General features: G+C 38.0%; 1 protein-coding gene across 1 annotated transcript; it reads right to left on the bottom strand.

The window, feature by feature from the left end:
• Positions 1-95: 95 nt before the first annotated feature.
• LOC132553977 (ecdysone-induced protein 75B, isoforms C/D-like) lies at positions 96-25,480 on the bottom strand. Its single transcript, XM_060218269.1, has 14 exons — positions 25,438-25,480; positions 19,761-19,849; positions 13,698-13,804; positions 10,884-10,921; positions 10,360-10,598; positions 8,183-8,344; positions 7,313-7,420; positions 5,123-5,243; positions 4,206-4,382; positions 3,759-3,840; positions 2,453-3,395; positions 1,993-2,190; positions 797-1,548; positions 96-234 (listed from the first exon to the last, which is right to left on the bottom strand). The coding sequence occupies exons 1-14, from the start codon at positions 25,475-25,477 to the stop codon at positions 96-98; spliced, it is 3,195 nt and encodes a 1,064-aa protein (XP_060074252.1). The 5' UTR covers positions 25,478-25,480.
• Between the last annotated feature and the right edge of the window lie 1,075 nt (positions 25,481-26,555).

Here is a 26,555-nt window from a genome sequence, read left to right as displayed (position 1 = left end):
ATACAGCCATTCCCAGGAAACTTTTAAACTTTGTCCTCTCCCAGTCCTTTCAGATGAAACACACACTTTGAAGAATGATTTGCATACATATTTGACTAGGAGCTAACTTCTTCCTTTATCTTGCGTTCCACTGCTTGCTCAAGGCTGAGAGAAGGGGCACCTCTGGAAGTCCCCACAGCTGCTGATGCATGGGGTCCTTGTGAAAGGTTCAGGGGCTGACCATCAGGGCTAAATCTATGAAAAGCAGGAAGAAGCATTACTGTTAAAGATCATGTGACATCATTCTGGGGTGTTTGTAGATAATATGTGGTGTGTTAGTCTGTGTGAAGTCAGTGTTGTGTATGTGTATAGTCAGTGTGTTGTGTGTGTATAGTAAGTGTCTTGTGTGTTTATAGTCAGTATGTTGTGTAAAGTCAGTGTGTTGTGTGTGTATAGTCAGTATGTTGTGTATAATCAGTATGTTGTGTAAAGTCAGTGTGTTGTGTGTATAGTCAGTATGTTGTGTGTAGTCAGTGTGTTGTGTGTGTATAGTCACTGTGTTGTGTTCAAAGTCATGACTTTTATAAATAACTGCTGATTTGGACAGTCAGGAGTAGCATTTTAAAATAAAAGTTTGCTGATGGCAATGATGACGGACAAAGAAGGATTGCTACAGGCCATATCGAGACCCTTAGGGTCAGATGACCTAGCAATATGTACAGTAAACAACTGAATTTAAGATAATTGATTTAAAGTTTTGTACAGTAAATGACTGTACTAAATCAAGATAACTAATTGATTTATAAATTTACCATACCTTACTTGTGGACTCTGCCCATAAAACTGCGCCAGCTGTTGCATGCCAGCCAAGTGCTGGTTGTATCCAGGCATCACATTCATAGAATGCATTGACGAGTAGGCAGCGCCTATGAAGGCAGGGTGCATTGCACTTGGATACATTCCTGGGGCAAACACTCCTGTGGAGGGGACCTGCCCCTGGATTGGCATGTGGCCCTGGTAGCCTGACTTTGGGGGAGATTCTACTGTGGATGAATTAGTTTCAGCACTGTTGTCATTTTCCATGGACTGTCCTGGATTTTGACCTATCTTTTGCAGGTTTTCCATACTGTCATATTTTCTCATTAGTTTGTCCTTTAAGTGAAACATTGTTGTGGCATGTAACTGTTCCTTTTGGTTACTCCTACCCGGCATCTCTGAAGCCAGGTCTGGTGGACGGGCAAGTGCTGCGGCCAGTCCATTATTATTGAGAGCTGGTAGTCCCTGTGATCCTAGCTGTAGAGGCATATTTACCAGCCCTGCCCTGTTTGGGGACTGCAGATGGGCCAAAAGCTGTGGATGGGCTTCACCTGCAGAGAGCTTTGGCTTCTGGAGTTTGGGGGAGTTGGGAAGGTCAAGTTTAGGCATGTCATCTATTATAATAGCCGGCAGTGCTTCAGTTTTCTGTTCAGCTCCCTCATTACTAATCTGGATCGTTTGTTTAAACTCAGTATCTTCATCTGTTGCTGGAATCATGTGTTTACGCATCTTGTCGAACTTCTTGTGGAACACCTGCATCACAACCAGATATATGAGTTTAACATTTGGTTAAAGTCTATAGTTAATTATCTGAAATGATCTGTAGAGATATCTACCTATATCTAATCCACTGACTTCACAGATCTTTCTCAAACACACATTAATTTGGGAAATGTGATGGGACAGGATTGCCTTGGTTCCTTCTCAAACACACATTATTTTGGGATGTACGATTGGACAGGATTGCCCCAGTTTATTCTCAAACACACATTAATTTGAACTTTTACAAATTTATCTTTAGTTTTCAGCCTTTTCTTGCTATATGTGAAACCTAGGTTTTTGATAAGATATTTGACCAAGTTAATAATCCACTTCAATAACAAGAGCTGTTTCAGAGAGCAGACATATGGATTTCGGAACAGACCACAGACAAAGAGTGGTTTGAACAGCACACCTATAGAAGGAATAGAGAAGTACCTCAACAGGTGGGTTCTCATCTTCACACTGATCAGTAGCCATCGGTGATGTGGGCTCCTCAACAGCCTCTTTGGACTCCTCTTGGCAGTGCTCTGCTGGCTTGGACGGTGTAGGCCACTGTTGTGGACGACAGGGGACAGGGATTCGGATGGATGATACATTGTCAAATGCACTGTTGTCAGCACCCATGTGAACAGCCTATTGTAATAAAATACACAAGACTCAAATGACATCTAATGAGTGAACAAATTCCATAACAAAGTGTTCATTAATGTTATACCCATCTAGATTTTTATTGTCAGTTTAACCATGAAATTATCTCCCTTACCTGTGTCGACAAAATTAGATTAACTCTGAAGTTAACTCCCTTACCTGTGTAGACAATGTCAGATTAACCCTGAAGATATCTCCCTTACCTTTGCAGACAATGCCTGATTAGGACTGAAGTTATCTCCCTTACCTGTGTAGAGGATGTCAGATCAGCCATCAAGTGATGTTGTTCAGTCTTTTTCTTTATCGAGTCAGAGAGTCGTGACAAGTACGCAGGGTGGCGGTCAACTAAAAGGGACTTCTTCCTTGCATGGAGATTGTAGGAAGCTCCAATACTTCCTCGTCTCATGTCTGGCATCAATGTGGTGTTGAAGTCTTCTGATGAGAGCCTGTCTTGATCCTGTTGGTAATTAACAGGCATTTGCTGCTGCTGTGTGTTCCCACGTGATGCTCTACCCTCACTATTCATGTGGAAACTGTAACAGCGTCTGCGATTACCAAAGTCATCCGCACCCATTGAACCTGAGCGAGAACGAGGGTTTGGAGAACTTGGTGATGAACCGTAAGGAAGTAGTGTGTCACGGTTCATTACTGTGTCCCGCGACAAGAGCATGTCACGATTCATCTGTGGACTTGCCCGAGAGCTACAAGCACTTGAATCAGCAGGCGTTGATATGGGTATAAACTCATGGTTACGATTTAGATAATGTTGATACTCCTCGGGAATAGGACTACTGGCAGCACTGTTACAGATGGACGGTGGCATGCTATCCCCGTGTATGGCAGCTCGTTTCTCTAACTTATCACTCAATTTGTTTACCATTTTATTTATATAGTCTCTATCTAAAGTGTTTCTTCGTCTACTTCCCTCCTCAATGGTATGTAACCGAGGCCGTGATACAGTTTCCCGATCAAGGGTGTGACAGCGGCGTCGAGGAGGATCCGGAACAAGCCCATAGAAACTCTCTTCACGGTAGAAGGTTCCGTATGGTGTTTTGAGCACAACCTGCTGTTGATGTCCCTGCATGTCGGCAGGACCACGAAGAGGCAAGACTGGGGCCCCACTGATCTCCACTGACGGCTCATAACCTGGGGCACTTAATGATGGCTCGGATGGTGAAGAACCCTCAGATCTAGAAGGACACACAGTTATGATAATAACAAACACATCTACAAGCAGTGCCAAGGGTATGTATTACAATTTCATACTGCAGCCACTTTTCTCTTTCGATCAATCTCAAAATCTGAAGACAAACAAGTAGTAAATATATAGGATATCCTTTTATACGAAATGTTAAAAAAAAACAAAAGATGCTATGATTTTGCATTGCAAAAACTGAAAGAAAAAATATTTACAAGGTGGAATATTGATATTGAGGGTTTGGATATAGCAACTATAGTTCTCATACTCTATTACATTGATAAAAATTATTCTGGAAATGCTGTAACAGAATTGACGGTGTGTTTGACAGTGATAAGCTAAGCCACATTGTTACCTGGAATCAATAGCCTCCTGTAGGTTAGCTTTTAAATCCATAGGGTCACTCTCTGTTCCGTCAACACCCTGGCATGCCTGACCTGAACAAAAGAAAAAAACATATTTATATTATTGTGTAGTCTGACCTTGACAAATATCAAATAGATCATTTCTACATCATCGTCTAATCTGACCTGGACAAATAGATTATTTCTACATCATCGTCTAGTCTGACCTGGACAAATAGATTATTTGTACTTCATCGTCTAGTCTGACCTGGACAAAAAAATCATTTCTACATCAACATCTAGTCTGACCTGGACAAAAAAATCATTTTTACATCATGGTCTAGTCTGACCTGGACAAATGTTTAAATTATTGACTAGTCTGACCTGGTAATGAGATGATGGTAAGGATAAGGGGATGAGGAGAATGAAATGAATACCAAGAATTCATTTCTACGTACCCAGAGATTTCTCAGAGTGGAGAGTGTTAAGGGTACGCAGATCTGTGGTTTTCATCAGTAGTTTGGCAAACAATGTGTTGTCGTGCATGTGGTTAGTGTTGATGATGGTCTGCAGGCTTTCTGTTAACTTTGTCTGAATCTTCTCAATCTGCTCCAGGTTCCTTAGCCCAGGGCGGTCTGAAACACATGTCATATTTATGTAAAAGCACTTCACAGTATGTGAGAATTTAACACTTATCCTAAAATCTACAGTTGTCTATATCTCTTTGAGGAAATCCCAACAGCCCTCAACACCAGCAAAAATACCAGGACTTCAGGGATATTGTTTGTAAAATGTTGCTGATTTATTGAAAAAAAGTCAGAGTCAAGGTCATGAACTTTCCACTAACTTGAGAATTTTTCACATAAGCATATTACAATGAGAAATCCCCAAGGAGAGAAATCCCCAAGAAGAGAAATCCCCAAGGAGCCTTTTAAAGCACTTGAAATGTTGATCTACATAAACTGTAAATGGTATAGAACTGTTTTTCTCTATTAATGCATATACTGTTATGTATATATATACTCTAGTAGTGGTAACATATTCTACAATGTCAAACTCAAGAAATGTTAGAAACACCTCAAATGCCAGCTGGAGTTCCAGACAGAACTTATGTCATACCAGTATTTATGTATTGTTAGGTAACTTCAATTTGACAAAGATCTGTGTCTACAAAGACAAAAGTTTAACATGGGCTATTTGTAGTATTTCAAATGTCTACCATTTCAGAATAGTAAAACCAAAACCAAACAGAAACTGTGTTTCATGTATAAATACCATATACCATTCCTCAGTATTTATTGAAGTGTTTTCATGAGGTGAAATTGTTACAAATTTTTATAGGAAAGCCAAAATTTCAAACTTTTAATAAATTTACCTGGAGATAAGAGAACAACAGCAGAAAACAGGGCAATCTCATCATCTGTCAAGTTGAGCTTGTTGAAACGCTCCGCAAAGTCAAACATAGAATCTAGCAGAAAACCAGCACTAGTGGTCACCTGCAATCACAAGGTTAATTACAAGGTTAATTACAATGCACAATCATACTCTATTTTTATAGGAAAATGATTTCCTCAAAAATTCTCTAGACAAAAAATTTATTTTCTGAACAAACTGATCTTTCTCCTACTGGATCCTTACTCTCCATCCCTTGGAGAAGGGATACAGTAATGGATGGTCAACACCAAATCTTATCAAAATGAAATAATGATTTTAAAAAGAATTCCCTCTACTTCCCTTATTGGGTCCTACTCCTGTGCCCCAAGTGAGGGTCCTATTCCTATATCCCAAAGTGAGGGTCCTATTCGTATATCCCAAAGTGAGGGTCCTATTCCGATATCCCTAAGTGAGGGTCCTATTCGTATATCCCAAAGTGAGGGTCTTATTCCTATATCCCAAAGTGAGGGTCCTAGTCCTATATCCCAAAGTGAGGGTCCTATTCCGATATCCCTAAATGAGGGTCCTAGTCCTAGATCCCAAAGTGAGGGTCCTAGTCCTATATCCCAAAGTGAGGGTCCTATTCCGATATCCCTAAATGAGGGTCCTAGTCCTAGATCCCAAAGTGAGGGTCCTAGTCCTATATCCCAAAGTGAGGGTCCTATTCCGATATCCCTAAGTGAGGGTCCTATTCCTATATCCCTAAGTGAGGGTCCTATTCCTATATCCCTAAGTGAGGGTCCTATTCCGATATCCCTAAGTGAGGGTCCTATTCCGATATCCCAAAGTGAGGGTCTTATTCCTATATCCCAAAGTGAGGGTCCTATTCCTATATCCCTAAGTGAGGGTCCTAGTCCTAGATCCCAAAGTGAGGGTCCTATTCCTCTATCCCTAAGTGAGGGTCCTATTCCTATATCCCAAAGTGAGGGTCCTAGTCCTATATCCCAAAGTGAGGGTCCTATTCCGATATCCCAAAGTGAGGGTCTTATTCCTATATCCCAAAGTGAGGGTCCTATTCCTATATCCCTAAGTGAGGGTCCTATTCCTCTATCCCTAAGTGAGGGTCCTATTCCTATATCCCAAAGTGAGGGTCCTAGTCCTATATCCCAAAGTGAGGGTCCTATTCCGATATCCCAAAGTGAGGGTCTTATTCCTATATCCCAAAGTGAGGGTCCTATTCCTATATCCCTAAGTGAGGGTCCTATTCCTCTATCCCTAAGTGAGGGTCCTATTCCTATATCCCAAAGTGAGGGTCCTAGTCCTATATCCCAAAGTGAGGGTCCTATTCGTATATCCCTAAATGAGGGTCCTAGTTCTATATCCCAAAGTGAGGGTCCTAGTCCTATATCCCAAAGTGAGGGTCCTATTCCGATATCCCTAAGTGAGGGTCCTATTCCTATATCCCAAAGTGAGGGTCCTAGTCCTATATCCCTAAGTGAGGGTCCTATTCCGATATCCCTAAGTGAGGGTCCTATTCCGATATCCCAAAGTGAGGGTCTTATTCCTATATCCCAAAGTGAGGGTCCTATTCCTATATCCCAAAGTGAGGGTCCTATTCCTATATCCCTAAGTGAGGGTCCTATTCGTATATCCCAAAGTGAGGGTCCTATTCCTAAATCCCTAAGTGTGGGTCCTTTTCCTTTTCATTAAGGGATCCCCAGTGAGGATCCAACTCCTGTTCCAAAAGTGAGGGTCCTACACATTTATCCCCACTGAGGGCCCTCTTTCTGTGCCCCAAGTGAGGGTCCTACCACTGTGCCCAATGTTGAGGGTCTTTCTCATGTGCCTCTTTGAGGTCCATACCCGTCTTCTCCCAGTAAAGCTCAAGTTAACATTTAGAAAAAATCTAAGTCTTTTTCACCGAAAGACAGTCCAAACCAGATATGGCTTATTTTTGGTTTTATCCAAACAAGGCATGAATTGATTATAAAACTCTACCTCTATTTCCCTACTTTGCCCCACAACTGTTTACAAGGGGACCTTGCCCTTCCTTCATACAAAATTGAGTTTCTTCACTTCAGGAAATCTCATCCAGAATCTTGTGATAGATTATACTTTATATCAGCATGGAGACTAATTTAAATTAGCAAACAAGCTGTTCTCACAAACTGCAGGGCACCTGTTTACTTACTGTAGATGGATGTCGTTTGAATAGTTTGCCACATGTGAACAACATGGTGTTTGTATCAGGATCAAACAGGGCAGCAAATCGCACCAGAAGCACCTCAAATGTTGATGCCTACAATCAAATTAATGTAATGATTTCCACTTTTCAAATGATGTAGCTGTGAGGATAATTATCTCCACTTGTCGAAGGAAATAGTTGTGAGTTAGAATTACAACAAGAGGCCTAGCGGCCTTGACAGTCACCTGAGATAAGCGATAATGAATATAAAGGTTAAAGGATAGTTATCAAGTGTCATGAAACAGAAATTGTGACACTTAATATTGACAGTGTCAACATATGCACTCCATCAGAACTGTTCTCCTTCACTGATAATTCTTATACAGTTATTTCTAGTGGGAAATAACCAATGTTATCCTCAAAAATACATTTCTTCAATTAAAGTCTTAAGAAAATATATGTCCCCAAGAAGGCTGTATAATTCACAATATTGGTTCATCTTAAGCTAGTGAAGGGTTCTGTAAAATTTTCATTGAAATTAAATCAGGGCTTTTCAGGAAGAAGTCAAAAATGTTAAATTGTTTACGGACGCATGACACCAGATGAAGGAGATTAGAATTGGTCACCATGTGACTTTGTCTCAGGTGACCTATCTCGTCAAAGAATATAGCTGTGAGATTACTGATGCCCGCTATATCTGAACAAGTTCAATACTTATAAACAGGAAAATACTTCTTTTTTGTACACAGGAACAGTATCAGTAGACTCTTACAGGCTAAATTTCACATCCTAAATAATTTATTTTATCATTAGTTATAGAATCAGTAAAATTTAAATCCCCGAAAGAGTGTCAAAGTTCAAAATTGTTAAACCTACCTTGAGCAATGTAACTTGGTCATCTGAATTCAAAAGGGCAAACCCTGGAATGGCTTTGGCAAAATCAACAACTGACTTAATGGCTGGTGAAAAAAATTCTGAGAACTCTTCCCAGCAGTTGTCATTAGGATCTGTAGCAAGGTTAACATTGAGTGGACAAGCCTGGAAAAGTAAGAATTAACATCAGTAACAGACAGGGATAATTAACACACACAGTACAGGGACCTAGGACAGAACACGTAGATAACTAACACACACTAGTACAGGGACCTAGGACAGAACAAGTAGATAACTAACACACACTAGTACAGGGACCTAGGACAGAACAAGTAGATAACTAACACACACTAATACAGGGACCTAGGACAGAACAAGTAGATAACTAACACACACAGTACACTGACCTAGGACAGAACAAGTAGATAACTAACACACACAGTACACTGACCTAGGACTGAACAAGTAGATAACTAACACACACTAGTACAGGGACCTAGGACAGAAAAAGTAGATAACTAACACACACTAGTACAGGGACCTAGGGCAGAACAAGTAGATAACTAACACACACTAGTACACTAACACACACTAGTACAGGGACCTAGGACAGAACAAGTAGATAACTAACACACACTAGTACACTGACCTAGGACAGAACAAGTAGATAACTAACACACTAGTACACTGACCTAGGACAGAACAAGTAGATAACTAACACACACTAGTACAGGGACCTAGGACAGAACAAGTAGATAACTAACACACACTAGTACAGGGACCTAGGACAGAACAAGTAGATAACTAACACACACTAGTACAGGGACCTAGGACAGAACAAGTAGATAACTAACACACACTAGTACAGGGACCTAGGACAGAACAAGTAGATAACTAACACACACTAGTACAGGGACCTAGGACAGAACAAGTAGATAACTAACACACACTAGTACAACACACACTAGACCTAGGACAGAACAAGTAGATAACTAACACACACTAGTACAGGGACCTAGGACAGAACAAGTAGATAACTAACACACACTAGTACAGGGACCTAGGACAGAACAAGTAGATAACTAACACACACTAGTACAGGGACCTAGGACTGAACAAGTAGATAACTAACACACACTAGTACAGGGACCTAGGACAGAACAAGTAGATAACTAACACACACTAGTACAGGGACCTAGGACAGAATAAGTAGATAACTAACACACACTAGGGACCTAGGACTGAACAAGTAGATAACTAACACACACTAGTACAGGGACCTAGGACAGAACAAGTAGATAACTAACACACACTAGTACAGGGACCTAGGACAGAACAAGTAGATAACTAACACACACTAGTACAGGGACCTAGGACAGAACAAGTAGATAACTAACACACACTAGTACAGGGACCTAGGACAGAACAAGTAGATAACTAACACACTAGTACAGGGACCTAGGACAGAACAAGTAGATAACTAACACACACTAGTACAGACCTAGGACAGAACAAGTAGATAACTAACACACACTAGTACACTGTACACTGACCTAGGACAGAACAAGTAGATAACTAACACACACTAGTACAGGGACCTAGGACAGAACAAGTAGATAACTAACACACACTAGTACAGGGACCTAGGACAGAACAAGTAGATAACTAACACACACTAGTACAGGGACCTAGGACAGAACAAGTAGATAACTAACACACACTAGTACAGGGACCTAGGACAGAACAACACACACTAGTAGATAACTAACACACACTAGTACAGGGACCTAGGACAGAACAAGTAGATAACTAACACACACTAGTACAGGGACCTGGGACAGAACAAGTAGATAATTAACACACACTAATACAGGGACCTAGGACTGAACAAGTAGATAACTAACACACACTAGTACAGGGACCTAGGACAGAACAAGTAGATAACTAACACACACAAGTAGATAACTAACACACTAGTACAGGGACCTAGGACAGAACAAGTAGATAACTAACACACACTAGTACAGGGACCTAGGACAGAACAAGTAGATAACTAACACACACTAGTACAGGGACCTAGGACAGAACAAGTAGATGACTAACACTCACAGTTGCTGAAGAAGGGTAACACAAGAAAGTAAAAAGAATGTCTATAAGCGCATTACAGAAGAAACACTGACCATTTGAGCAGGACAGTTGACAAACTCGCCCGTCTGCAATGCTGCCTGGCGCATGGTCTTTACACGGTCAAGTGTGAAGGCACACGTCTGTCTGTGTGCGTTTATCACATGCTGTACAAGGTCTAGTGGATTCTGAAGGACACCACTAAGTTGATGTGTAGGAGTCTGTGAATTCATTTTCTGCATCTGTTCGATGATTCGTGCCTTTTCCTTTTTGGGAACCCGGCCAAACCGCACAGCTGTGAACACGAGTATAAAATTAGTATACCAAACAGTGTAAACTTGTCAACATCAGTGTAGACTGCTTATTATTTCCATTAACATGACAAATTTATTCAGTTTCAAGCCTCTAGCGGTCTTCTAAATCAAGGGTCCAATAGTATTTAGTTGCCTCCTGAAACTGGGGGACCAATTTAAGAGTGCTCCTGATTCAAGGAGGCCACTGTATAATGGTCTTCTGAATCAAGGGGGCCCATAGTCTGTGGCACAGTCATTACCAGTATTATGTACATTTGTATACATACCATCTCGAGACATCCCGACAGCAATGCACTTTTTTAAACTGAAAAGAAAATCATAAAGCAAGTGAAACAACATGATTTTTATCATGGTAGATTAATAGACTATATGGTACTGTAAACGTGTTTATATCTGTGGATTGTTAATTTTATTATGATAATCGACAACCTGTATGCCAGGGATTAAGTTTGCATTCAATGTACCTTCCAATATATGGTAAACTTATTTCAATATGTATGTAATACATCATTAATTCATTAATGTCAGAATGATTTTATCTGTTTAATCCAACTACACATGACTTGCTACAGCAGCAATTGTGAGAGCACACATATGCACAAGTGTGAAAGGGCACACATCATATACAGAAAGTAAAAACACAAATCAGATACAAAGTGTGAGGGTACACATCATATACACAGGTGTGAGAGGGCACACATCATATACAGAAAGTGAAGACACAAATCACAGAGAAAGTGTGAGGGCATACATACACATACATGCGAGGGCACACACTATATACAAGAGGCCCATGAGTCCTTAATGGTCACCTGAGGTCCCTTTATGGTTTGAGGAAAATGAAGGTCAAGGTCATTCATTTAATTAAACTTGATAACCCTTCATCCCAAAATGCTTCCGACCCAATATCAGGTCTGTTGGCCTCTGTGTTATTGTGAGGAAGTTTTTGAAGATTTCAGCATATTTGAACCCTCTGATCTTGAATTAAGGTCAAAATCAATCATTTGAACAAAAGTTGTGGCCCCTCATACCAGCTTGCTACAGAGCCAATATAAAGTCCCTTGACCTCTTTGTTATTGAGAAAATGTCATCTGAAAATTTCAGCATATTTGACCCCTGTGACCTTGAATGAAGGTCAAGATTTAAATAAAATTGAGAGACTTTCATCCCAAAATGCTACAGACCCAATATCAGGTCTGCAGGCCACTCAGTTATTAAGAAGAAGTTTTTAAAGATTTCAGATTATTTGAACCCTCTGACCTTGAATTAAGGTCAAAGTCATTAATTTCAAAAATTTTGAAGCCAATCATACAAGCGTGCAGCAGAGCTAATATGAAGTCCCTGGACCTCTTCGTTATTGAGAAAGTATCATTTAAAGATTTCAGCATATTTGACCCATGTGACCTTGCATAAAGTTCGAGGGCATTCATTTAATTAAACTTGATAGCCCTTCATTTCAAAACGCTACAGACCCAATATCAGGTCTGTGGGCCTCTCAGTTATTGTGAAGAAGTTTTTGAAGATTTCAGCATATTTGAACCCTCGGACCTTAACTTAAGGTCAGAGTCATTCATTTTAACAAATTTTGTAACCCCCTCATACCAGTATGCTACAGAGCCAATATTAAGTCCCTGGACCTGTTTGTTATTGAGAAAATGTCATTTGAAGATTACAGCTTATTTGATCCCTGTAACCTTGAAAGTAGGTCAAGATCATTCATATGAACAAATTTCTTAGCCCTTCATCCCAGCATGCTACTGGCCCAATACCATGACCCTGGGCCTTTTGGTTACTGAGAAGAAGTCAATTAAAGATTTCAGCACAATTGACTCCTGTGACCTTGAAAGTAAATCAAGATCATTCATTAGAACAAATTTCTTAGCCCTTCATCCCAGCATGCTACTGGCCCAATACTATGACCCTGGGCCTTTTGGTTATTGAGAAGAAGTCGAAAATGTAAATTGTTTATGTTGCATGACACTCGATAAAAAGTGATTGTAATATGTCACTTGAGACTCGGGTGATGTAAAAAGTGAAGACACAAATCAGATACGAAATGTGAGAGCATATACAGTAGCATCATGAATTGCTAAGTCACACATCAAACATATAATTGAGGGGGCAGATATCTAAAATAGTTAAGGCACACACTATACAAATAAGCCTGAGGCAACATATATAAACTAAGAGTGAGGGCATTCACCATAAAGTGTGGGGGCACACATAACATACATGTTTTAGAACATACATCACATACATGTAAATGTATAATTGTTGTTTTCTCTGTTGTAACTGGTATCACAATATACTTAGGACAGAGCTTGGAGGCGTCTCATTAGTCTCTACAGTCAGGTCATTATCCACAAACAGCAATGTATTCATTAATAACCTTTATCAACATTATAATTGCTGTCACACTGACTGCAGTGGATCTTAAGTAAATGTGTCTAGTATTTTAAAAAAAGATTGATATGCTTTTTGTGAAAACATTAACTGAGATATTAGGCAGATACACTGACCTATTTCTCTACAGAAAACTTGATATGTTAATGAGTCTCCCACGCCTTCCTGTTATTTAGAACAGTAGCATTAGGGCAGAAAAATCAATGGATGTTATAGCAGGGCAATGATGATTCTATGTTTGGCTTCTTTCAATGAAACAATTAAGATATTTCTATAATCAAAAATAGAAGGTTTGAGTACAATTATAATCATAATTTAATGTTAACTTCAGTTCTTGACAAATCATGTGTTCTACGGGTGTCAAGACTTCAGTAGTGTCCTTACTGCTGATAGAACAGGTGCTCTGTTGGTGTCATATTTCTGTAGTGTGATAACCACTGACTGAACAGATTTACTTTGAAGTATTTTATTTGATGGTGCCTAGCAAGGATCCAGTTCTTTTTGGGACCATGAGTTTATTAAGATTACCAATAAAAAGTCACTGCTGCTTGAATGACACAAGAATCTGTATTAAAGCTGGTGACTAAATGTGGTGCATTAGTAATGGTTCTGTATGTATTTAATCCCTCCAGGAGAAGAAACAACAAAAAAGTACACACATCAGAGACATTACATACCGACAATATTGGCATCTGTTCCGATTCACTCGCATTATATTGCATTGCTGGTTCTTTAAACATGGACGGTACTGTATCTTCTGTTGGATGCTGCGTCGGAAAAATCCCTGGAAAAAAAGTAAACCAAGGCTTTAAACTACAGCACAAATAAATACACAAAAATAACGAGGCTGAGACAAGCCTTTATATCTGGTCACACAAAAATAACGAGGCTGAGACAAGCCTTTATATCTGGTCACACAAAAATAACGAGGCTGAGACAAGCCTTTATATCTGGTCACACAAAAATAACGAGGCTGAGACAAGCCTTTATATCTGGTCACACAAAAATAACGAGGCTGAGACAAGCCTTTATATCTGGTCACACAAAAATAACGAGGCTGAGACAAGCCTTTATATCTGGTCACACAAAAATAACGAGGCTGAGACAAGCCTTTATATCTGGTCACACAAAAATAACGAGGCTGAGACAAGCCTTTATATCTGGTCACACAAAAATAACGAGGCTGAGACAAGCCTTTATATCTGGTCACACAAAAATAACAAGACTGAGACAAGCCTTTATATCTGGTCACACAAAAATAACGAGGCTGAGACAAGCCTTTATATCTGGTCACACAAAAATAACGAGGCTGAGACAAGCCTTTATATCTGGTCACACAAAAATAACAAGACTGAGACAAGTCTTTATATCTGGTCACACAAAAATAACGAGGCTGAGACAAGCCTTTATATCTGGTCACACAAAAATAACGAGGCTGAGACAAGCCTTTATATCTGGTCACACAAAAATAACGAGGCTGAGACAAGCCTTTATATCTGGTCACACAAAAATAACGAGGCTGAGACAAGCCTTTATATCTGGTCACACAAAAATAACGAGGCTGAGACAAGCCTTTATATCTGGTCACACAAAAATAACAAGACTGAGACAAGTCTTTATATCTGGTCACACAAAAATAACGAGGCTGAGACAAGTCTTTATATCTGGTCACACAAAAATAACAAGACTGAGACAAGCCTTTATATCTGGTCACACAAAAATAACAAGACTGAGACAAGCCTTTATATCTGGTCACACAAAAATAACAAGACTGAGACAAGCCTTTATATCTGGTCACACAAAAATAACAAGACTGAGACAAGCCTTTATATCTGGTCACACAAAAATAACAAGACTGAGACAAGCCTTTATATCTGGTCACACAAAAATAACAAGACTGAGACAAGCCTTTATATCTGGTCACACAAAAATAACAAGACTGAGACAAGTCTTTATATCTGGTCACACAAAAATAACAAGACTGAGACAAGCCTTTATATCTGGTCACACAAAAATAACAAGACTGAGACAAGCCTTTATATCTGGTCACACAAAAATAACAAGGTATGAACAAGTTTATATCTGGTCACACAAAAATAACTAGCCTGAGACAAGCCTTTATATCTGGTCACACAAATAACGAGGCTGAGACAAGTCTTTATATCACACAAAAATACCAGAAAGACAAGTTTATATCTGCACACAAAAATAACAAGACTGAGAAGTATATCTGGAACACAAAAATAACGAGAAATTGAAATAATTCACAATTTCAGCATTGACTGTTGAATTACCTTATTGGAAATAACAATCAAATTTTTAAAAAATTCTTGTCCGAAAGGCGAAAAAGCATCTCACAAAACTTAAGCTCAATGGCAGGAATGGAATGGTATTTTTTTTATATAGCAACATCAGATCAGGATCAACACAACGTCATTCAAGATAAATCTTACTGGTGGAACTCAGTAAAGAAATGTGAAATAGATTAAAACAGGATGAAATAATTACACAATCACATTGCAAAATGGCTGCTGTGTCTACCCTGTGTTTTGATTGGATTGTGAAACAGCAGTAAAACAATGACCCTAGTAATGTTTCGTAGAAGAGGTGCGAGTCCTTGAAAACAGGGGCTACAAGTCTTGGATTTCACAAATTTGGGGAATTTTATGCCCTCGTTTCAAAGGTAACGGGGAACACTTAAGAAAGTTTTGACTAGGCCAATAAATGACTACCCTGTCATCATCCTTTCTTTATTATTACTGTAAATCAATAAGATTTTGCGATTACTTTATTTCACAAACCTACCTGTATAGACCTATTAGGAAATACATAATTTGGAGAAAGCTGATCTAGAAATGACTTTAAATTGCGAAAGATGAGCAAGCTATTTAGACACATGCCCTTTGGAAAGCTACTTCATTGGCAACTGAAAGCTTCATTTTGGCTGCCATTTTGCTTACCGGATTCAAGTGACTATACCTAAAAAGGGATTCCACCATGTGATACATGCTATGTGCATACTGAATTGCAGGCCAGCACATAGACAAAAGAAACCAACATGAACACTATACGTGGTTATGTTTGAAGAGTGAAGTGAGTTGTTTCCAGGGTAAGATGACACGACTTAATAGGCCAGACGTATTGTACAGTGTTTATACTAAGTTCAGACAGTTAAAACAACATCGTTTTCTGACCAATAGTACGCGTTCAGCCCAAGCCGGGTGTCATCAGTCTCCTCATACTCAACGTGTTAACTGTCATTAACCGTTAATTATACAATCAGCCAAGCCTTTCATGCTGGTTAGGTCACCTGGGTAAATTTGTTTACTTAAGGTAATTACAGGTGTTAGGGTCATGCTCATTGTGGTTTCCTAATTAGCAATGGATCAGACCACATCAAATGTTTCGTCGCAGTGACCAGTCAATTAATTTTTCTGTAGATTTTTTTTTTTTTTTTAAATCTGATCTCCAAAAAGTACCTGCGCACTATACGCGAGTGCGCACTATACACGAATATTTACGGTATACACAAGTTGTCCCAATGGTAATATTTCTGAAGGCTTACTGTTTATTTTGTTATTAATAAAAATAGATATTTTGCATGTTACAAATGCTGTTATTGTAAATATTTAAGTACCTTTCCATCAGAAAAACATTATCAGGAATTTACAATTATATTCACTGAGGCACACATGTTTGACCTTTGACATAGCTGTACATTTGAATAATGCTATTTTGTGAAGTTCTACAGTCAGCAATATGGACACAGTCCTGAAGATGTTTGGATTTGAGAGTAATATACGTGTAGCAGAATTATTTTATATAATTTGATAGGGTATATATAAATTCAATGTAAGTGTAAACAAAAATAAAAGCAATTAATGACAGAATGCATGTCAAATAACAAGGAATAATAAGGTAAGGAATAGGGTTTTTCAAGATGGCCATCTATGGGACCATTTAAGGTTGCCGACGTAAAGAAAAGTCATGGGTCAGGACCATTTCAGGATCATTCACAGGTAAAGATGAATACTCATTATGATAACTTTACACTTCACTTAATGCATGATGATAGAGGAAATATAATGGATATGACATTCTCATGTTTCAGGCAAGACGGCCTTAAAACTGATACAGGACATTCTCATGTTTCAGGCAAGACGGCCTTAAAACTGATACAGGTCATTTTCATGTTTCAGGCAAGACGGCCTTAAAACTGATACAGGTCATTTTCATGTTTCAGACAAGACGGCCTTAAAACTGATAGAGGTCATTCTCGTGTTTCAGGCAAGACGGCCTTAAAACTGATAGAGGTCATTTTCATGTTTCAGGCAAGACGGCCTTAAAACTGATAGAGGTCATTCTCTTGTTTCAGGCAAGACGGCCTTAAAACTGATATAGGTCATTTTCATGTTTCAGGCAAGACGGCCTTAAAACTGATAGAGGTCATTCTCATGTTTCAGGCAAGACGGCCTTAAAACTGATAGAGGTCATTTTCATGTTTCAGGCAAGACAGCCTTAAAACTGATATAGGTCATTTTCATGTTTCAGGCAAGACGGCCTTAAAACTGATATAGGTCATTCTCGTGTTTCAGGCAAGTCGGCCTTAAAACTGATATAGGTCATTTTCATGTTTCAGGCAAGACAGCCTTAAAACTGACACAGGTCATTCTCTTGTTTCAGGCAAGATGGCCTTAAACCTGATATAGGTCATTCTCTTGTTTCAGGCAAGATGGCCTTAAACCTGATATAGGTCATTCTCTTGTTTCAGACAAGACAGCCTTAAAACCGATATAGGTCATTGTCATGTTTCAGGCAAGACGACCTAACATAGGTCTTTCTTAGCTTTCCAGTAAGACGTCTTAAAATCTTATATGTTGTAAGTAAAGCAAATCACAGTGTGCCCCAGAACATACAGACAAGCAAGTTTATTGGACAGAGAGATATTCTGAAGTAGGAAGGGATCAGACAACATATTTGGACAGAGTTATTGATTATGGCAGTGTGTTGAGGCTCCAGCATCACTGCAGGATCCAGTGTGACCCAGTACATCTCCTTACACAATCAATATCTCTCTACTGGGTCACTGACCGAGATATCAGCATCTAAACAAACAAGTTACCAGAAATAACCACGGAAACGGTAGACGACAACTAACATCCTCACAGGTTCTCATCCTTAACAATCAGACAACAAGAATAACTAATAATAACTAACACTCTAACAGACTCTCATCTGTTACAATCAGACAACTACAAGAACTAATGGTAACTAATACTGCCACAGGTTCTCATCCTTAACAACCAGACAGCTAGAATAACTACTGATAATAATTCCATCCCCCTCAACAGATTCTCATCCTTAACAATCCATGGTAAGCCAAAATTGAAAAGTGACTGTTGTATCCAGAGATGCATATTTGATGTAAATATTACGGACACTGAAATAACATTTTTAAGAAAACAGAAAAAATATTAGGAAAAACATTTCATATTTTCCATACCAAATCATTATGATTAAGCAAAGTCAGGTATTTTTTGTAACCACAGCAACAATATGCGAGAAAAAAAGCCCAAAAGATCCCCGACATTTACTATCGTATTGTCATTCTATTTGGATTTTTTAGTCAGATTTTTCTCCTTTTCTTTGCACAATTCAAAAGTTAATTAATCATACGATAATGAACAAAGGAGATATGCCAGCCATTTTGTTTTTCTGATCAGTCCAAAAATAGACTATATAAAAGTTTAATGGGACAATAGGAATCTACTTATGGAATAATATATTAAGCATATAGCTATAACAAACTACAGGATATAACAACCAAAATCCAAGATGGCCGCCTCTTATGGTAAACAGTATCAGTTATTCCTATATGCTCACTTGACCAATGTCCTAAAGCTGACCCCTAACATCTTTGACCAGTGAGATACATCTTTGACCAGTGAAATATTGACAAGAAAAGATTCCAACTTAGACATCCTGTTTCTTGAAGAGAGAGCTAATGGGCTGGCAATCAATAGCAGACCCATGGGATCCCAGCATTGTTAGTCAGTATAGCGGAGGTCATGTTAAGGTAAACGTGGGTCAAACAATGGTCATTTCATTAGGATCAATAAATATTAGCACAGCAATGGGTCAACTGGTTAGCAATGACTTGTGGATGATACATGAACTGTTCACCAGAATCCATGACCCAAATCGTTTTTTATTGTTTTTTTCTTATTTTCATTACTACTTTTATATCTCATTTCTTTTCTTTTCTTGACCCAAATCTATAGTTCTATATTCTTCAGTATGACCAGCTTACCACCATCTTGAAATAGCAACGAATGAAAATTTTAACAAATTTCTGCATTTTCAAAGCATTCTGGCTTTAAAATGAGGGAGACTGATGATAATAGATGTTTTCCATGGGCACCATGATTGGAATAATGATATTTCTGTCAGAACACACATGAATTATTACCCAGCTTTTGAAAGCAGTCAGCAATGGGGGAGTAATGATGAAATCATGAAGCTGATAAGAAATCTCCAGTAATAACATGGTGATGGGTAAATCTCCTTCCCGAGAGTAAATTGTCCCTAAGCTACATAAAATTCTTTTCTAGCTTGATACACATTTGAAATTTCAGGTAGTTAAAAATGTCACATTCTAAAAACCTGACACGGTTTCGAACAAAGTATCCAAAATGAAAATTCCACGTCCGAAGTACAGTACTAATGTGAAGACATCTTACCTTGCAGCCTTCACAGGCGTGTACTCCATAATGAAAACCACTTGCTTTGTCACCACAAACACGGCACAAGACGGTATCTCCGTCAAATTCTGAAACAGATAAAATTATATCTGAAATTTTCTGCCAATTATGAAAAAAAATATACTGATCACATTGTGATATCAAATCCTTTAATATCAGCCACCAATTCTGTATCATGTACACGAGGCTAAGGGGCCTGAACAGTCACCTTGGTGACCACTGGGTAACCGTTTATATGTAGCATAGAGAAGAGAAAAGAGAAATGTTATTTGTACAAGGGAAGGAAAGTTTAAAACTGAAGTTATAACTCATTATTGCATAACTTTCATGGCATAATGGTAACCAAATAACTATTGTAAACTTAACCTTCTCCTTAGTGGGAGAAATGTGAAGAATCTTGGTTAAAAACCCTTCTAGTGTGATTCTACCATAGTTCACTGGGGTTCAAGGACTTTCCCAAAGAAGTTCAAAATGTAAAAATAGTATGCTGGTCAAGTCAGGACACAAGACAAAACGGGATCACCATAGTTCACCATTCCATATAATATACATTAAGTCACCTATTCTGTATCAAGTATAATGATTTGCCTCTTCAATATCATGTTAAGTAAGTCTTATATTCAATATCACGTATCATCTATTCCATATCATGTATCATCTATTCCATATGATGTATAAGTCATCTATTCCATATCATGTATAAGTCATCTATTCCATATCATGTCTAATAAATCATCTATTCCATATGATGTATAAGTCATCTATTCCATATCATGTCTAATAAATCATCTATTCCATATCATGTATAATAAATCATCTATTCCATATCATGTCTAATAAATCATCTATTCCATATCATGTATAATAAATCATCTATTCCATATCATGTATAATAAATCATCTATTCCATATCATGTATCATCTATTCCATATCATGTATAATAAATCATCTATTCCATATCATGTCTAATAAATCATCTATTCCATATGATGTAATAAATCATCTATTCCATATGATGTATAAGTCATCTATTCCATATCATGTCTAATAAATCATCTATTCCATATCATGTATAATAAATCATCTATTCCATATCATGTATAATAAATCATCTATTCCATATCATGTATAATAAATCATCTATTCCATATCATGTATAAGTCATCTTTTCCATATTAAAGTATAGATGACCAGACAACATCCAAAGAAAACCTTCATTCTGGCTTAAATGTTGACATGTTTCAAACTACTAGGTATGCTGCCCTCAAAACAATGCAACAATTCAAAATACAGGACATAAACAGTCGAATCTCTTTATCATAAAATTCAAGGGACGTGGAACACATTTTGACTTATCCGAAGTGTCTAAGCTAGGAAAGTTATGGTTCTGTTCTGGTGATGACAGAATGCCTATAAAGTTGGTAACATCTCATCTACAATCAACATTCTCATTTAAATGTGTTGCTGTATTAAGACCGAGGGATAAAAGCTAATGATATGACTGCTACAGTAAAACTATCAACCATTAAACAACAATAACTTCATATACACAAGAAAGGCCTGTTCCGCTGAAATTCCTAGTAAAATTCCTTCACTTTTTAATAAGGATATGTCTGTACATAAGACAATGGTCTTCTCTACAATTAATGATCAGAATGTCAGCCATTATCGTGAAAGCTCTATAGTACAATCTACCTGGAAAACAGTCTATTGGTCACTACTACTATTTATCTGGACAAAAACAGACTTCAGTGTACAGTGATACAGAATAAGCTACAAGTATAAAGGTTCTGAGCAGACCTGTTCATGACCTGTTAACCCAGTTCAAGGATGACTAAACAGCTAGTTGTAAACAAGTACTACCTTTAAAAATCAGAGCTGCCTTTATTTAGCTGGTATGACTGGTTTAAACAAAATTGCCTACATTTAGTTGGTATGACTGGTTTAAACAAAATTGCCTTCATAGCTGGTATGATTGGTAACATGTAAAACTGAATTTATTTAGCAGGTAAAATCTGGAAAAAGGTAATGCTGCCCACATTTAACTTCAATGTCTGGTTTAAAGTAAAACTGCCTACCTTTACCTGGTATGACTCATTTAAACTTAAACTTTCTACATTTCACAGGTATGACTGGGTTAAACCAAATAGTCTACAATTTAACTGGTATGACTGGTTTAAACCACAACTGCCTTCATTTATCTGATATGACTGGTTTAAATCAAAACTGCCAACATTTAGGTGGTGTACTGGCATAAACTAAAACTACACCTGTAATGAACTAATCCAGGCATTCCTAAAGAAGACAATTTTAAAGAAGGAGTTTTTCAAGTTTTTGAAAGTTTTTATTTAAAGCATTTTATTAATCAGTAGCCTATCATCGTATAATTTGCTGAATTCAGTGTTCCCTCTTGTTCCCACTTGTTCCCACTTGTGCAAACGAGAAACTTTCCACATCTGTCACCTATGGCCTACAAGTGTCTTTGTGAATTCACATGAACATTTATCCAATAATTTTTTTTTTTTTTTTTTTAATAACTCCAATTCAGTGAAAAAATAGCATTGTTTTGTTTTAAAATCATGTTAATTTATCACCATAAAAATCATTCACTGTTGTGTATCCTTCCCTTGCATCCTAATCATTGACCAGTACAACAGTAACTAACCTTGTCAGCTTAAAAGTAAAGGTAAACAGAATTACATTATTTCTTGCTTTCAATGTAATTTATACTTCTAACTTATAATTAATGTATTTTCTAAGGCTGATCCTTCAATCAAATTTCTTTCTAGCATGATGTTATTGAATATATTGTATTCTGTTTTTGCCGAAAAAGTGAGGTCATTCATTTAGCAAAGTTGGTCCTTAGATATCAACTAACAAAATAATGCAGAGTGCAACATTATTCCCCACTCCCCAATGTTTAAAAGCCACACAATCATTTTCAATTTTTACAAAGTATATTCAAATATAATGGTTAATTCCCAGTGGACTCCATTTTTGGGGACGTCTGGGTGGTATAATTGATTAAGCTGTTGTTAACTTTCTTAGCTAGGCGATTTGGTGCCATAACGCACGAGTCCCAGGCCCGGATAGGGCACAAGTCAAAAATCATCTTCCTTTTTCAGTTGTGTTACCAAGGTCAAATATCACTTAATCAACACATTGCATCATATACAGTCATGTATGCTGATCTGAAGGTTTAAGACTTGAATTTCCTCTCAAAATTGTTTATGTATTCAATATGTTTCCATGGTAACTGAAAAAGTATCTAAAATGAAGAATTTTTCTTAATCTATTCCGACTCGTCAACAATACACAAAGTCTTACTTACTTAATCAATACAGACTGGTCACCAATACACCAAGTCTTACTTACTTAATCCATCCAGACTTGTCACCATTACACAAAGTCTTACTTACAGAATCAATACAGACTGGTCACCATTACACAAAGTCTTACTTACAGAATCAATCCAGACTGGTCACCATTACACAAAGTCTTACTTACAGAATCAATCCAGACTGGTCACCATTACACAAAGTCTTACTTACAGAATCAATCCAGACTGGTCACCATTACACAAAGTCTTACTTACAGAATCAATACAGACTGGTCACCAATACACAAAGTCTTACTTACTTAATCAATACAGACTGGTCACCATTAATCCCATCATTACACAAAGTCTTACTTACAGAATCAATCCAGACTGGTCACCATTACACAAAGTCTTACTTACAGAATCAATCCAGACTGGTCACCATTACACAAAGTCTTACTTACCTAATCTATCCAGACTTGTCACCAATAATCCCATCATTATACCAAGTCTTACAGAATCAATCCAGACTGGTCACCATTACACAAAGTCTTACTTACAGAATCCATCCAGACTGGTCACCATTACACAACACAAAGACTGGTCACCATTACACAAAGTCTTACTTACAGAATCAATCCAGACTGGTCACCATTACACAAAGTCTTACTTACAGAATCAATCCAGACTGGTCACCATTACACAAAGTCTTACTTACAGAATCAATCCAGACTGGTCACCATTACACAAAGTCTTACACAAAGTCTTACATCAATCCAGACTGGTCACCATTACACAAAGTCTTACTTACAGAATCAATCCAGACTGGTCACCATTACACAAAGTCTTACTTACAGAATCAATCCAGACTGGTCACCATTACACAAAGTCTTACTTACAGAATCAATCCAGACTGGTCACCATTACACAAAGTCTTACTTACAGAATCAATCCAGACTGGTCACCATTACACAAAGTCTTACTTACAGAATCAATCCAGACTGGTCACCATTACACAAAGTCTTACAGAATCAATCCAGACTGGTCACCATTACACAAAGTCTTACTTACAGAATCAATCCAGACTGGTCACCATTACACAAAGTCTTACTTACAGGTCACCATCTTACTTACAGAATCAGACTGGTCACATTACACAAAGTCTTACTTACAGAATCAATCCAGACTGGTCACCATTACACAAAGTCTTACTTACAGAATCAATCCAGACTGGTCACCATTACACAAAGTCTTACTTACAGAATCAATCCAGTCTGGTAAACATTACACAAAGTCTTACTTACAGAATCAATCCAGACTGGTCACCATTACACAAAGTCTTACTTACAGAATCAATCCAGACTGGACACCATTACACCATTACACAAAGTCTTACAGAATCAATCCAGACTGGTCACCATTACACAAAGTCTTACAGAATCAATCCAGACTGGTCACCATTACACAGAGTCTTACTTACAGAATCCATCCAGACTGGTCACCATTACACAAAGTCTTAGAGAATCAATCCAGACTGGTCACCATTACACAAAGTCTTACTTACAGAATCAATACAGACTGGTCACCATTACACAAAGTCTTACAGAATCAATCCAGACTGGTCACCATTACACAAAGTCTTACTTACAGAATCCATCCAGACTGGTCACCATTACACAAAGTCTTACTTACAGAATCAATCCAGACTGGTCACCATTACACAAAGTCTTACTTACAGAATCAATACAGACTGGTCACCATTACACAAAGTCTTACAGAATCAATCCAGACTGGTCACCATTACACAAAGTCTTACTTACAGAATCAATCCAGACTGGTCACCATTACACAAAGTCTTACTTACAGAATCAATACAGACTGGTCACCATTACACAAAGTCTTACAGAATCAATCCAGACTGGTCACCATTACACAAAGTCTTACTTACAGAATCAATCCAGACTGGTCACCATTACACAAAGTCTTACTTACAGAATCAATCCAGACTTGTCACCATTACACAAAGTCTTACTTACAGAATCAATCCAGACTTGTCACCATTACACAAAGTCTTACTTACAGAATCAATCCAGACTTGTCACCATTACACAAAGTCTTACTTACAGAATCAATCCAGACTGGTCACCATTACACAAAGTCTTACTTACTTAATCCATCTAGACTAGCCACCATTATTCCCATCATTATACCAAGTCTTAATTACCTAATCCATCTAGACGAGCCACCATTACTCCCATCATTATACCAAGTCTTAATTACCTAATCCATCTAGACGAGCCACCATTACTCCCATCATTATACCAAGTCTTACTTACCTAATCCATCCAGACTGGCCTCCTTTCCCATTGTTGTCATACTAATATACTCAGAGTCGGGCTCTTTTGTGCTCTTCTTCCTCAAATCATCTCTGCAAGACCTCTGCCACACCTACAAACCAACACGTACTTTTAAACATAGGAAGTTATTGTGTATGAAAATGAAATCAATTTTATTCCACTTTACCTTCTTCTACAAGGTTTTCTAGCTAGGCCTATGCATCTATAACAACTTCACTTTGAGGTATAACTCAATGTACTAATTATATACAATTTTTACCATTAGTAGTGTTATAATAGAATTACCACCTTATATCAAATTCATGATCAATAAGTAAAATAAAACATCAACGGAAATAACGACATCTGGATATATACAGTGATCTATATCATGCTGTCTCACCACCAGAATATATATCTCCAGCACAGACAATTTTACCCTCCTCAAACTGCCAACAGAATTTATATCTCCAGCAGGTATAATTTTGTCCTCCGCAAACCACCACCAGAATACATATCTCCAGCAGAGACAATTTCACCCTCCTCAAACTGCCACCTGAGTATATTTATGTCTCCAGCAGAGACAATTCCACCCTCCTCAAACTTTCACCTGAGTATATATATATATATATATATCCAGCAGAGACAATTTCACCTTCTTCAAACTATCACCTGAGTATATATATATATATATCTCCAGCAGAGACAATTTCACCCTCCTCAAACTGCCACCTGAGTATATATATATCTCCAGCAGAGACAATTTCACCCTCCTCAAACTGCCACCTGAGTATATATATATCTCCAGCAGAGACAATTTCACTCTCCTTAAACTGCCACCTGAGTATATATATATCTCCAGCACAGACAATTTCACCCTCCTCAAACTGCCACCTGAGTATACATATGTCTCCAGCAGAGACAATTTCACCCTCCTCAAACTATCACCTGAGTATATATATATATTTCCAGCACCAACAATTTCACCTTCCTCAAACTACCACCTGAGTATATATATATCTCCAGCAGGGACAATTTCACCCTCCTCAAACTATCACCTGAGTATATATATATATATATATATATCCAGCAGAGACAATTTCACCTTCCTCAAACAA

This window comes from Ylistrum balloti, unplaced genomic scaffold (genome assembly GCF_031769215.1).
Source record: "Ylistrum balloti isolate Yb309-2 unplaced genomic scaffold, AGI_CSIRO_Ybal_v1 Utg370370, whole genome shotgun sequence".
NCBI classification, from domain to species: Eukaryota; Metazoa; Mollusca; class Bivalvia; order Pectinida; family Pectinidae; genus Ylistrum; species Ylistrum balloti.
Note: the sequence above shows the minus strand (reverse complement) of the source record. Positions and strands in the feature narration are given on the sequence as shown.

Excerpts from the sequence above, each read along its gene's own strand:
- LOC132553977 (XM_060218269.1), bottom strand. The coding sequence starts at position 25,477 with ATGACAACAATGGGAAAGGAGGCCAGTCTGGATGGATTAG. Across the intron at positions 13,805-19,760 it reads ACGCCTGTGAAGGCTGCAAG|GGATTTTTCCGACGCAGCAT; the intron begins GTAAGATGTCTT and ends CTTTTTTTCCAG. Across the intron at positions 7,421-8,182 it reads ACCAAGTTACATTGCTCAAG|GCATCAACATTTGAGGTGCT; the intron begins GTAGGTTTAACA and ends ATTTGATTGTAG.